Genomic DNA, 13,876 nt, shown 5'->3' on the forward strand with positions numbered 1-13,876 from the left:
ATAAGTTCTCATACGTTGTTATAGTTGCATCATACCGGACCATACCAAATAATGGATGGACTTTGCCAATGTTAGTCGAGAATTTGCAATTCATGATTGTTATGATTTTTCTAGGTTTGATAACACCTTAATTTCTGAAGATATTTATAAGATCTTAATTAAAATGAAGATTTAAAGGTAACTTTCAGGAAATATGATTAATAGAAAAGCAATAGAAGAGCTACATGATCTAAAGCTGCAGGAGTAAGCTGGAAATGGAACTAGAAGCTGCTGGGATGAGACGAAACAACAGGAAGTGGAAGCAGCAAGCTATAGGAGTTAGTCGGATTTGCTGGAGCTAAAACTGGACAAGAGAGCTAGATGAATTAGAGTTTACGTCCAATCGAGAAGGCCTCAGGGCATGATCCATTTTTAAAATCTTTTACTTTTTTTTTACCCTTTCGTGCTAATAAAATTGTTGTAAGTAAAACAAATACTGTATACCCTTTAAATAAGGTTTTTATTAGCACAAAAGAACGATACGTCAGGCCCGACATCAAATCTATAAAGTAACATGGCAGACACTACTGGAGTAGTATACAGAGATAGTGCTTCGTCAGGGAAAGTGCTATTGGGAAGTTTCATATCCATACGAAACACAATACAACATTCTCCCCATTAAATTAGAAAGAGTTCATTCAAGTATTAGTGCATGAAGGTGGGTTGATCACAACCAATGCAAGGAATGTACTTTAATAGTTCAGGTTCGCAATGTTAAAACTCACTAATTCAGCACAAGGAGTGCAATTTAATAGTTCTGATGCACAAAATAAATTTAATCAAGATTCACTAAACCCTAGAATCACAAATTCAACTTATCTGGTGGTCTTCTATGTTCTGACCATCGCAAAACAGGTGGTTCTACTGGTGGGGGTGAATTTTCCTCTTGCTGATCTGCTGGTGTATCATTCCAGTTTTCCGAGTCATGTGGGTGATTGGTGAATTGGAAGTCTTTCAATGGGGCTAAGTCAAGTGTAGATATAGTCATCTGCCTACCCTCGTTGGATCGAACAAAGGCACTATGAGGGTTAGCATCTAGAAGTTCAACCTTATCAAGTAGAGGTTCATATTTAGTTAACCGGTTGTGTCTCCGCATTAAAACGGAACCAGATTCGGTCATCCAAGATGGTACAGCTGTCCGGGACACTGATCTTCTTGGGTGTTTAAACAGGCACTCATGAAGTGTCTCATTTATGGCTGTGGATATTAGACCGAATGAAATGGAGGGAGTCTGCTAAAATCTCTTCCCAGTGTTCAGTCAGCAAACCTTTGTCTTCCAATGCTAATGAAATAGTTTTCCACACTGTTCCATTCATTCGCTCCACTTGACCATTCCCCTGTGGGTGATATGGAGTGTTGTGGCTGGTGGAGATCCTTTTGCCGTGCATATAATTCTTGTACTCAGCACTCTTGAAACAAATCCCGTTATCTGAATGAACTTGGCTGGGCATGCCAAATATAGAAAACAGGTGGGAGCAAGATTCTAGTACACTTGTGTCTTTACAAGGGTATACAAATGGGAAGCGGCTATACCAACATATACTTATTTGGTGTAGATGAAGATAGGGATCCTATAAAATCGAGGTTCAACCTCTCGAAAGGTTGGGTTGATTTGATTAAATGCCCATCAACAGGGCAGAAATATCTTGGTTTGCACTTGTTGCAAACAATACAGTCCTTTGTCATCTGCCAAATATCCTCAAGAGAGTAAGGGAAGTTTCTATGCCTTATGAAGACCATCATCCCTGTAATCCCAGGATGGCACAAGGATCGATGCAAATTGAGGAGGTTGTTGCTACTATTCACAGTAGCGCAAGAAACATGTGTCAATGCGTAAACTACAAGATTATTCTCACCAGGGCAATCGATGTCAAAATTGAAGCATGAAAGCTTCAATCTCCAACGGAACAATTTATCATTTTTTATTCGACTAAGGTGATTTTTGTTGTAAAAAATTTTACTGATTTCTGATCAGTAATAAGTTTGAAGTGCTTCCCCAAGAGGTAATGCCACAAATATCTAACTGCTTCTATAATGGCAGCCGCTTCCTTTTCAACAGCTGGATGGTTTAGTTCAGAGCCATGTAGAGTTCGTGAGAAAAAAAACAACTAGTCTACCATTTTGGTTGAGGACTCCAGAAAGAGCACAATCAGAGGCATCAGTCTCCAACTCAAGGGGAGCATTCACGTCGATAGTTTTTATTACAGCTGATTCAATATCTAGCTTTAGACTCTCAAATGCATTTCGAGCTTCCTGATTAAGGGGAAATAAATTGGTCTTAATAAGAGGCTGAATCTTATCAGAATACCTATGGATCCACTTTGAGTAATACGAGAAAAAACTCAGGGCTCGCTTGAGTGATTTGCAGTCAGTTGAATATGAGAGTTCTTTTAAAGGCTTCAACCTCTCGGGGTTTGGTTTAATTTGACCGTTGCGTCCAATGATATAACCCATGGAGCTCAGTTCATTCACAGAAAACACACTTTTCTTTATTGTACATAATTTTCAGTTTTTCTGTTACTTTGATAAATTTCCCCAGATTCTCATCGTGTTGCTCCTGATTCTTTCCACGGATGAAAATATTGTCCAGGTATCCAAAGGTGTCGTGTAAATCCTCAGAACTAATAATTTCATCGACAATTTGCTGAAAACAAGCAACTCCGTTTGTAATCCCAAAGGGTATTCGGGTGAACTGATACAAACCGGAGTTAGCTTCAAAAGCAGTGAAGGGTTTGTCATTCTCATTGATGGTGATCTGGTGATACGCATTTTTCACACAAAAGAACGATATGTCAGGTCCGACGTCAACACTATAAAGTAATATGGCGGACACTACAGGAGTAGTATACAGAGCTAGCGCTTCGTCAGGGAGAGTGCTATTTGGAAGTTTCGTATCCATACGAAACACAATACAAGTAGTTTGTGTGTTGTCCTTAAAAGGATACTTTGATTTGCTGCTGGTGTCTTCTCTTCTTGGGGCTTGATAACTGCCTTTGTAGTGAGAGAGGGAGCCCCATGACCTCTAGACTGACTCTTCTTTCTGGTTGACATCTGCTGAATTCATTTAGAAGAGACGTGCCTGGATCATAATAAATTATAATTGATTAATGACCAAATTTGTTGCGGTTTAAAGTATCTAGGATGTTGGTTCACTGTAAATCTTGGTCAATCATTACAGTCAGTTGTTTTTGGTCAAGCATGACAAAAGAGACATGCAATCCCAAAGTGCATTGGCAATTCAAAGCAGTTAAAAATTTGTACCTATTTTGTCCAATTTTCCATTACATTTCTTTCATGTGTAAAAGGCGTTTTTAATCACACATGCTTCTGCAAAAGGCGTGATTGACTTTTCCATTGTCTGTAAAAAAACTCGTGCACACTATGATAGAAAATTTATCTGACCTCATATTTAAAAAATAGAACGTCCTAACTCAGATGAATTTCATGGCTGACAAGAGATGACATTAACGATTAATAGAAAATCTTTAATTTTGGCTCTACTTAAAACAGTAAAAAAGCTTAGAATCGAATATTATAAAAACGATGCCATGCATCTTTCCTGAATTTATCACATAACGGGCGAGTTGGAAGATCCAATAATAGAACATCTTGATTATATTTATATTTTTACTTCTGCTTCTTTTTTGCAGAAGGCTTTCCATTGTATAAAAAAGAAAAGTCCTTTCGTATTAATACTTACCTAATTCAAATTTAATATTAAAACTCTACATGAGGAAAACTAGTCTTTACTTGGAAATAGTTATTTTTCAGAATGGTTTCATTTTTAATAACATGTTATAATTTAAAAAGAAAGTTTAAGTCAAAATGGAATAAGTTTAACATAACCAACGTCCTGCTAATAGAATTTTGTGACATCATAAGACAGTCCAAGAACTTTCTACTCTTATACTAAGACATCTAATTGGGTGAGTAGCCAATCACCCATGTTAAAACTTTCTATTTCCATAAATAAGAAATACATTAAAATATGTGGCTGTTAGAAAGTCAACAAGTGTGTGTATATAAATTTCTTTATCAATGTATCTGGTTTAATCCACCTTTATTTTATATTGTATCCAACATTTCCACCTCTCCCTCTATATTTATTTTTATTAACAAATGTAAGAAAAACTGAGAGAATAATTTTTTTTATTTACTTCAGTTAGTTTTATGAGATCAAAAAGCTGCCTTCTGGAAGTAAATCTTGATTTCATTATGATTTAAATGTATATCCGAGGACTCTTAAAAATAGACAATGTTTCCTTTATGGCTACTATAATATCTGTATTTCACTACAACTTGATCTTCCAGAGGTTGTTTCATATCTGCCTGTCTGTATGTTTTCGTTAAAGAACACTGTCACCTGTCCATTTAATGTTATTAGTGAAAGTACATGTTTCCAGATGTTTGACAATTTGTTAAGTTGCATTTCGTTTACATTGTGGTTTATCACATGTATAATTAAATTACATTTTATGGAAATGATGCACCACACATTTTTTAAGAACAACTTTCTACTTTGACTGTGTTCGTGTTTCCTTCAAGTAAAATTTTAAAAAAATATAAAGTTAGAAATTAAACAAAAAGTTTTCCGCCTTTCACTTTAATTCAGTTAGTACTAAAAAATAGCAATGCTCGCCTCCTGTTGAGAGTAACATTTGATTTCTTTATTAGTTCTTTTTACATCCAAGTACTTTTTAATGTTTTCTTTTCAGAACTAATTAAATTTTATTACAGCTTTGTATACCATGTATTGTATCAAAATATTTTTAGATTTTGTTTGATTAGATCTGTTGCTTTTGCTACAATTGCTATAATGTTAATGACATTTCAGTCAAGAACCATTGTTTTCACTTTTTTCAACTTTCTTATTTTGTTCTAGCTGAGGATGGAACATCCTACCAGATGCCAGACATTCAACTGCTATCTCGTACATTCCAACTGAGAGATCTTTTAATGATTCTGTCTCTTTAAGTGCAATTTATATGTATCTCTCTTGCACTTAGTTAACCAGGTATATTTGTGAGGTAGATTTTTAAATTCTTTTTCATGAGTCCAGTTGCTCCAACTTTGGTATCTCATTATATTTTCTCTCTCAGCTTTTGCTCAGCATCATTAGGGACACTAACTTCTACTAAGAATGCTTCTTTCTCCTTCTTGCCCCATACCATTATATCAGGTTTAACAGTTTCATTTTCTATGTACATATCTGTAAGAATTGCATTTTCATAGTTGATGCTGTATGACTTATTTCAAACTGTTCTTTCCTGTATATGTTCCCAGAACTTGCTACTGCATTCATTATTCAACTTTTTATAAATCGTCCAGTGGAGATATCTACACACTCGCATTTCATAGTAGCCATCCATCAGAGCTAAATGTCAGGACGCTCACTCTTTACTTTCGTGTGACAGAACCTGCAATTTGTCACGTTTCATTTTACTTTAGTTGAAATTCTCACAAATCAAGTGCTAATACTTGATCTGAGATGCATAGATATTCGATTATTTCATTACAGTTCTCTTTTATCTCTTAAATGTTGTTGTAGAGAAATTAGGAATATTAATTTTCCTCTCACTTATTGACAAGTAAACTACATTATAGTACATATTTTAGTCTCTTGGTTTAATTGGATTCAAGGGCAAGAATATATCTAGTCTGGTGGACTATCCAACTTAGTGCGGTTACTCTAGGCAACATTACTTAGAGAAGGTGTACCAGTTCTTGTCTAAGCTAGTTTAGAGTAGCTATACTGAAGGGATATATTTGTGCTTTGAAATATTTAATAAGGCTTTACTTGTAGGGGGAAATATCCTTATACCAGGTTGTTCTGACAAACCTCTCAACAAAGAGAACACAGCTACTTGAGGACAGTGTCTTATAGGCATTCAAGTTCTTTCCTCCTTTGCATAGTTTCCTTTTATTTTTTATTTTTCTTCCTTTGATGCTGGGTATGGAGCAGCCAAACCAGCTGCCAACATTGCCCTGCTTTTTATTGAAACCAACCAAGAGCTCTTTTTAGTATCCTCACTGTTCCCTTAAGTGCAATTGTTTTTTGTTTTATTTTACTTCAGTCGAAGTTCTCAGAAATCAAGGGGCCCACAACCTGGGGCTAACACTTGAAGTCTATATGAGATACATAGATATTCGCATGTTCCATTAAAGTTCTTTATCTCTCAAGCACTGAGTTAGTAAAGAAATTGAGAACATAATTTTCCTCTCCCCAATTATCCATTTTTATACGTTGTAGTATATCTTTCATGTTGGTCTCATGGTCTTACTGGATTCCAAGACAAGAATTTATCTAGTCTGGTGGAATATCCAGCTTCATGCTATTACTTGAGGTAATATCACTTGGAGAAGGTGCACCATTCCTCAGAAAAGCTGAGGGGTAGCCATAGTGAGGAGATTTTATTTGGGCTGCAAATACTATGTGATTTTGAATATTTGGTCAGGGTTTACTTCTATGGAAAAGTATCCTCATGCCAGACTATTCTGACAAACCCCTGTACAGAGAGACCTTAGACACTCGAGGATAGTGTCTAGTAGGCATTCAAGTTCTCAGTGTGTGTTCTCATGTGTCTCTTTAAATGAGATGAACGCGTATATGATGAGCTGCAAAATACACAAGAATAAGGCTTCTCTCCAGAATGTGTTCTAAAATGCACCTTTAAATGAGAGGAACTCATATACGATGAGCCACAAATTTTGCAAGAAAATGGTCTCTCTCCAGTATGCGATCGCATATGTATCTGTGAATCTGACTTTGTTGTAAATGATGAACCACACACATCACAAGGGAAGCGTTTCTCGCCAGTGTGGGTTCTCATGTGAATTATTAAATTAGATTTTTGTCGAAATGAAGAGCCACAAACTTGGCAGGGATAAGGCTTCTCCCCAGTGTGAATTCTCATGTGCGTCTGTACACTCGATGGCCTTGTAAATAATGAGCCACACACTTCACAAGAATAAGGTTTCTCTCCAGTGTGGCATCGTGCATGCACTTTTAATGCAGGTTTTATTGTAAACGATAAGCCACAAACTTCACAAGAATAAGGTTTCTCCCCAGTGTGCGATCGTATATGTATTGTTAAAGCAGCTTTTGTTGCAAATGATGAGTTACACACTTTGCACGGATAAGGTTTCTCGCCAGTGTGTATTCGCATGTGTGTTGTTAAGTTAGAGTTTTGTGTGAATGACAAGCCACACACTTTGCAAGAATAAGGTTTCTCCCCAGTGTGTGTTCGACTGTGTGCAATTAAGACAGACTTTTGTGTGAATGATGCATCACACACTTCACATGAATAAGGTTTCTCTCCAGTGTGAATTCGTATGTGTTTCTGTAAACCTGATTTGTTTGTAAATGATGAGCCACACACTTCACAAGAAAAATGTCTATCTTCACTCTGCTTATGCATATCGGTTTCTTGTTAGGAATCAATAAATTTCCCACTTAAAAAGATCAGGTTTTTTTTAAATTCTGACACTCTTATTTGTAAATTAAAACTTATAAATGGTTACTAACAACTTTCAAAATATGTGTTGACATGATACTTTTGTACGGTATAATTACATTGGCACACCGGTTTTTGCTAGATCAGCAAAGTAAAGCAAAGTTGTCAATACCAAATGGGTGACCAATTTGAGAATCCCAGGCGCTGTATGTAGGAGAACATTGCTACCTCCCTACAAGAGTTGAAAAAACTTAACGTCATCATCTCTCCGAACAGGGATATACATTCAACCTGCATAGAGTTAGTGTTGTTTCCATTTTCATATGATACTTTTATTTCTCCAAATTTTTTCCGTGAAATTGTCTGACTCTTATTTGTAAATTAAAACTTGAAACAGTTTATTGACAATTTTCAAAATACGTTATCATCACATAATACTTTCACTTTTTGTTCCATTGTTGCTGTTCCCTGTGAATAGATAAGATACCTTATTAAAAATTTATGTCTTGATTAACATATAAAGTTTACAAAAATTATACTCAGCCTTTATTTCAGAATAATTTTTTCCAATAAGACTTATATTTGGAAGATAGGAAACATTTTTATCGCATATGTTTAATCACAAAAATAGTGTTACATTACGTTTTTATTATGTAATATAATAACATTTTTATAACAACCTATGTTTTTATCGTTGACTCCTCAATAATTTGAAAATTGCAATTGACATAGTAACAAAAGATGGTTTATGTTTAACCAAAGCAGAAACATGAATTTACATGAGTTGTTGAACAAATTGCTTAAAACACACACGCGCGCGTTTGTTTATATGCTTTAATTTATACTAGATACCTGGTGTTCCAAATAAAATTGACACTTTTAAGAGGAAAGCAAATATCTTGATCAATTACTAATTTATGTTCAAAATGAAAAGTATACTGCTTAGCAAATATTTTAACAAGCCTTCATTGAAGATTCAAGGCAGGATCTGAACTTGGAGCATGCAGCCATCCAATTTTGAGACATGTTAGAATATCATTTTGATCTTGGCATCATCCTTCATGTTGCAGGCAATAATATTTCATGGCTTGCAATCAGTCGAGTTATTGAGGGCAGGCACCTGTTAGAACTGAAGTAGTTGATGTTCTCATACACTTCTGAGTGTTCCCACATGTATGATATCTTAGTTCTGCTGTCATATCTATGGCCTTCTACCCAGCACTTGGAAATAATGGACAGCAATTCAGTATGGTCAACTGAATAAAGTTCAAGTTCCTTTTCAAAGACATGGGAGGCATGATTTAGGCTTCACTTAAAACACCCAAAGAACATCACAGTTTGAGGAAATATTGACATACAAAACTTTGTGTGGACTGCAGATTCTGTTCATTAGTCAAAAGAATATGAGTATCGTCAGCTCAACTGCTTGTTTTATCTTGTGGAAGAGTTTATTGGCTTTCAGAAAGTAATAAGGTTTTCGTGGTAAGTAGTTAGCCCATGTGACTCTTGTTGAAGAGTAACAAATATCCTTCATCAGCAATTTCTTTATAGCTGCGATTCTTTTGCTTATTTCTTAAAACAGAGTCAACATTGCCTTGCCTGGATCTTGTCAAACCTTTTTTGCAGCTTCTTGACAAAATTTCTTTAACTGAATCATCCGGTGAATCACTGCTTTCACACTTCGGTCAAAATCCTATAGCTCACATCCCATAGCCTCCAAGATATTCAATGAACGCTGACCTATAACTAAGGTTTTCAAATTTTTAAATCCAGCATGAATGAGCATGTTGCGGATTAAATGCTTTGCTCAGTTTCCAACGATTAAATTCATAGAATAACTCGTCATACTTTACTAAAAATAAATATTTCAAGTATGAAATGAAAGAATATTAAAAGATCAGAAAATTTCTCTTAGAAACGCTGTAGTTAATATCAATACACAAAATAATTAAGTTTTTAATTCCTAAAAATAAAATTTTGTATACTACACTGTCTCCCTTGTGGGCACTGATTTATTTTATTATTATTTTACTTATACATCATCCAGGGTCATTTTCTCACATGAGATATGTTTATAGAAAAATAAAAAGTTCATTTATTTCACATGCATTGCTGTCATATATTTCATTAACCTAAAGCCAAGGAGATGATTAAGTAAAAAACAAAACTTTTATTTTTCATTCACTAAATATAAGTTTAGAATGAAAAAAGTTTGTTAATGAAAAACTTCTGTATAAGAGCCATGTTCAATATTTTATAAAAGCACATTGTCATGAAAATAAAAATAATTATCAGTTCTGTCCTATGTTATCTGCACAAGTGGGTGGCAATTCATATAGTGAAGGGGTACCTTAGTCTTAATCAAAACATAAATTTGAATAATTTACAAATATATTTCAACATAGAATCTTGAAAAATTAAATTCCAATTCACAAATTAAATTTTCATTAAAAAATTAAATTCTCATGGAAAGTTAAATTCTCATTTCTTGCAAATTTAAAATCAAATTAACATTATGAATTACATTCTCATTTGTTGGATATAAAATTTTTTTCTAATTTTGGCATGAAAAAGTTACCAAAAACTCAACAAGTTCAATATGTTCCAATTTCTTATTGTGAAGTTTCAATCCATTTGCAATTAACATAACTACCAAAGTGTTTTTATATGTGCAATTATAAGTATGTATAAGATTTTCTTAATAAAAAGGTTAAAAACTCATAAAATAAGCATAATTCAAAATAATCTTAGCAAGAAAAAGTGAAAAAAAATTTTAATTCTATTTTGCAATGTACAATTTTGTAAATACAATTTTTGCAGTAAAATCACGTCACATGTTATTATATAAAAGCAAAATTAGGCGAAATTACATTAAAAGTATACCGAAAACGAACATAAAGATATAATTAAAACATATCTGGGTTTTTTTTCACAAGGGAAACGTTTTAACAAAAAAGACATTTACAAAAGTAATTAAAAAAATGAATGAATTTATTTCCGTTTTTTTTAATGAAAATAAAGCATCGTAAATTGTAAAAATAAAATAAAAATTAATTTTTACAGGAAAAAAAGCCACTAAAATCTGTATTAATGAATTTGATATAACTTGAAAAATTTATTTCTTGAACAACCGATATTATCATTGAATTAAGCATTGTTTATTTAATATTTTCACACACAAAAAAAAATTTCTACTTTTTTATTTTAGATTACATGTTTCACATAATTTTATGTGTAAGAGTCTAATATTTTACTTGCTTGAATGAATGTCAAATTTTTGGCATAACATAATGTTTATATAATCTGGAAAAATAAAATAAAACTTTAATTTAACACAAAAAAATAATTAAAATAAAGTATAGCAAAAATTATACAAACGTTCACGATAGGAATGTATGGATGCACGGCTGGGGAAAAACAAGAAAACCAACACTCTCTACCTCCCTATAACTATCTAACGTCATTTTCAGATAGTCTTTTGACTTTCTGACATTTTGGGATTCCGTAGAATCCACGTTTAGACAAACGAAGCCAAAATTTCTTGCTTTTTGTTTTTGTACAAACAAGGTGTTTTTTAAATTTTATTTAATCGCGTAGGACTTTACTAATTATCTTTGAAGTAGACCCAGAAAATTAATATTTATCTTTTAGAGGATTTTTAAAATGAATTTATTTAACTTCAAAATTTAGCTGAACTTGTCAACTTCCAAATGTTGCCTTGAAAATATTTTTCATTATAACTTTTTTCACGTGTACAAATACTTTTTTTCCATATGGAAATTAACTTTAGTCTTTAATCTTTCAAATACAATCAAAAAGTAGTCAGAACCGTACAAAAAATTATGATAAATCAGCTTTCAAAACTATGTCCCCCTATTTTTTTCTGCCATTTTTGCCAGTACCTATTTTTATAAAATATATTTTTTTAATACCAAGATCAAAGTGTAGTATCTGTTCTGATACTACACTTCAATTTTTTGTTCTCACTTAGTGAAGGAGAAATCCTTCACAACTGAGACAATTTTTAATGTTTGTTCCTTTCTCCATATAAAAAAAAACACCTTAGTGTCTAACTTTGCCCTCGTGAGGAGGCAAAGTAAATTGGAACAATGTGTATAAATCCTTTAGATATTTTCTTTTATGCTGATGTGATTATTGTTCTTTTTATTCACAAATTATGATTCGGTTTAATTGAATATTTTAACCCGAAAATTACAAAACAACAAAAAAGGTAAAACTTGCGCGGAATGCTCTATTTAATGGTTGTTGTAAAAATGGAATGGAAATTTAAATTTCATTTTAATCTTTTTTTTAATTGTGTCCCCAAAAAACGAAAGCAACTGATAGGTATGCGCAAAATGAACGCCGATGCTCAAAATCTGTAAATATTTTGACTTTTTTTTACTTAAAAATTTACTAAAAATCAGGAAATTAACCAATTTTAATGAAATTATCAGTATTTATAAAATAATGATCACGGAATATAATGAACTAATTATTTTTATTTAAATCTTAGTGGAAATGTATTATTTTTTTAAAACAAAAAATACCTTTATTAAAGTTATGGTTTTCTGTCGAAAAAAAAAATGGGTGCTAATAATGCAGAGAGTGATCCGCGCTATTTTTTAAATCGTATTTCCACGTTTAATTAAAGTTTTATGGTATTTTTTTTATTCAATTGTAAGGTTGAAGTACAGAATAGGTACAAAACACATTTCCCTCCCCATGTTAAGAATGGCTTTTTAAATCGTAACGTTATTATTTCAGCACGGATCAATAAGCGCATGAATACCGAATTCTTTTTAGATTGCACCAAAATTTAAAAATTACAACTGGAGTTACAGCTCTAAGTTAAAATTCAGTCATAAAATGAGTAAAATGAAAAAAAAAAATCGGTAGTGGCTTACCTTTAATATTCTTTTCGTTATTTGTTATTAATGTCCTGTTTTACAAACAGGACATTAATAAAATAATCAAATCTAAAATAAAGTAAGAATTCCAAAATCAAATTGTTTTTTCGAAAGCTATGTTTTCGTTACTAAAGAAACTGAAGAGTCAACAAGGGAGATAATCTACGTAAAAGAATAGTTGTCCTTTGTCTTTTTGTTTGTCATATAATTTAACTTACATCACAAAAATCAGTTCTGTTTTTCTTGCATTTGATCTTTACATGGGATACAGAAATATCTGAGTACTCAAAGCTCCCCTTAACTGTTGCGTTGAGTAAGTGAAGAATTTCCCCTAAATAATTGCCCAGTATGTCTTTCTTCTTGCGGTCTCTTGGTCTTGCCGGATTCCATGACAAGAATTCACTTATTCTGATGAAGTATTCAGCCAAGCGTTGTTACATAAGACACTGTCACTTGGAAAATGTGTACCACCATATATTGTATGAACCAGTGTAACCACGCCGATGGTATTTGAGTTTCGAATACTATATTTTCTGTGAGTGTGTGTGTTTTAGGCGCTGTTTTAAACCTTTTTCATCTCATAATTTAGGTCGCTCGAACGATATTTTTTATTAAACCAAAATATTAAAAAAAGGAAAGTTGTGACATTTTTTTGCTGCAGGTCACGTGACATATGACATGGCTTCTACTATTATTGACTGATGGATGTAGAAAGCATAAGCCAATGTTCGAAATTTCTTTGAATTTTTTTTCTTTAATTCCTTGAATTGTGTGTGTGTGTGTTTTTTTTTTGTGTGTGTGTGTTTTTTTTATCTTAACTTGCTTTTATATTTCACCATTTTATTTTTTTAAGTAATAAATGCTTCTCCACATTGAAAAACCGAACTCTGCCCTCATGGGAAAGCAAGTAAATAGGAAGTAATATGGCGACTGAAAAACGTTTTTCCACCCCAATAAAAGCGTTACAATAATTTAAACCCTGAAGAATTTCCACCATGCGCCCTTGTCGTTCTAAGTTAACAATCAGGTACTACTTGTGTTTCAAACTGTGAAAAAATGCACTTTAAAATAGTTAAAACACTAAAGCTTTTTCAGATTTTTTTTTGTGTGTACTAGTGCATACTTATTTATTCGTGCTGAAATAACGTTATTATTTAAAAAGCCATTCTTAACATGGGGAGGGGAGTGTGTTTTGTACCTATTCCATACTTTAACCTTACAATTGAATAAAAAAACATACACAGAAAACTTTAATTAAACTTGGAAATACGATTTAAAAAATAGCGCGGATCAGTAAGTGCACTTGCACTAGCACCTTTTTGTTTAGGGGGGGGGGTCTGAGGCGCCCCTGTTATCCCAAAGCACCAGCTATGTTAACACTAGGTACTGCCAAACGAATGTGAAGAATTGGGAAAAAAGGAGCGCATGATTCCGTGACGTCAGACTTCTGTTAATTATACGAACTATGGAAAA

The 13,876-nt window shown here is 33.1% G+C and overlaps 1 protein-coding gene across 1 annotated transcript; it reads right to left on the bottom strand.

The window, feature by feature from the left end:
- Positions 1-233: 233 nt before the first annotated feature.
- LOC145242361 (uncharacterized) lies at positions 234-13,632 on the bottom strand. The gene is made up of 2 exons (XM_080105365.1): positions 12,401-13,632; positions 234-7,961 (listed from the first exon to the last, which is right to left on the bottom strand). The coding sequence occupies exon 2, from the start codon at positions 7,455-7,457 to the stop codon at positions 6,582-6,584; it is 876 nt and encodes a 291-aa protein (XP_079961491.1). The 5' UTR covers positions 7,458-7,961; positions 12,401-13,632; the 3' UTR covers positions 234-6,581.
- Positions 13,633-13,876: the final 244 nt, after the last annotated feature.

The sequence above is a fragment of the Euprymna scolopes genome, chromosome 21, assembly GCF_053919585.1.
Source record: "Euprymna scolopes isolate OS-2025 chromosome 21, ASM5391958v1, whole genome shotgun sequence".
Taxonomy (NCBI): domain Eukaryota; kingdom Metazoa; phylum Mollusca; class Cephalopoda; order Sepiida; family Sepiolidae; genus Euprymna; species Euprymna scolopes.

What these genes read in the sequence shown, in the direction of transcription:
- LOC145242361 (XM_080105365.1), bottom strand. Translation starts at nt 7,457, where the DNA reads ATGCATAAGCAGAGTGAAGATAGACATTTTTCTTGTGAAGTGTGTGGC.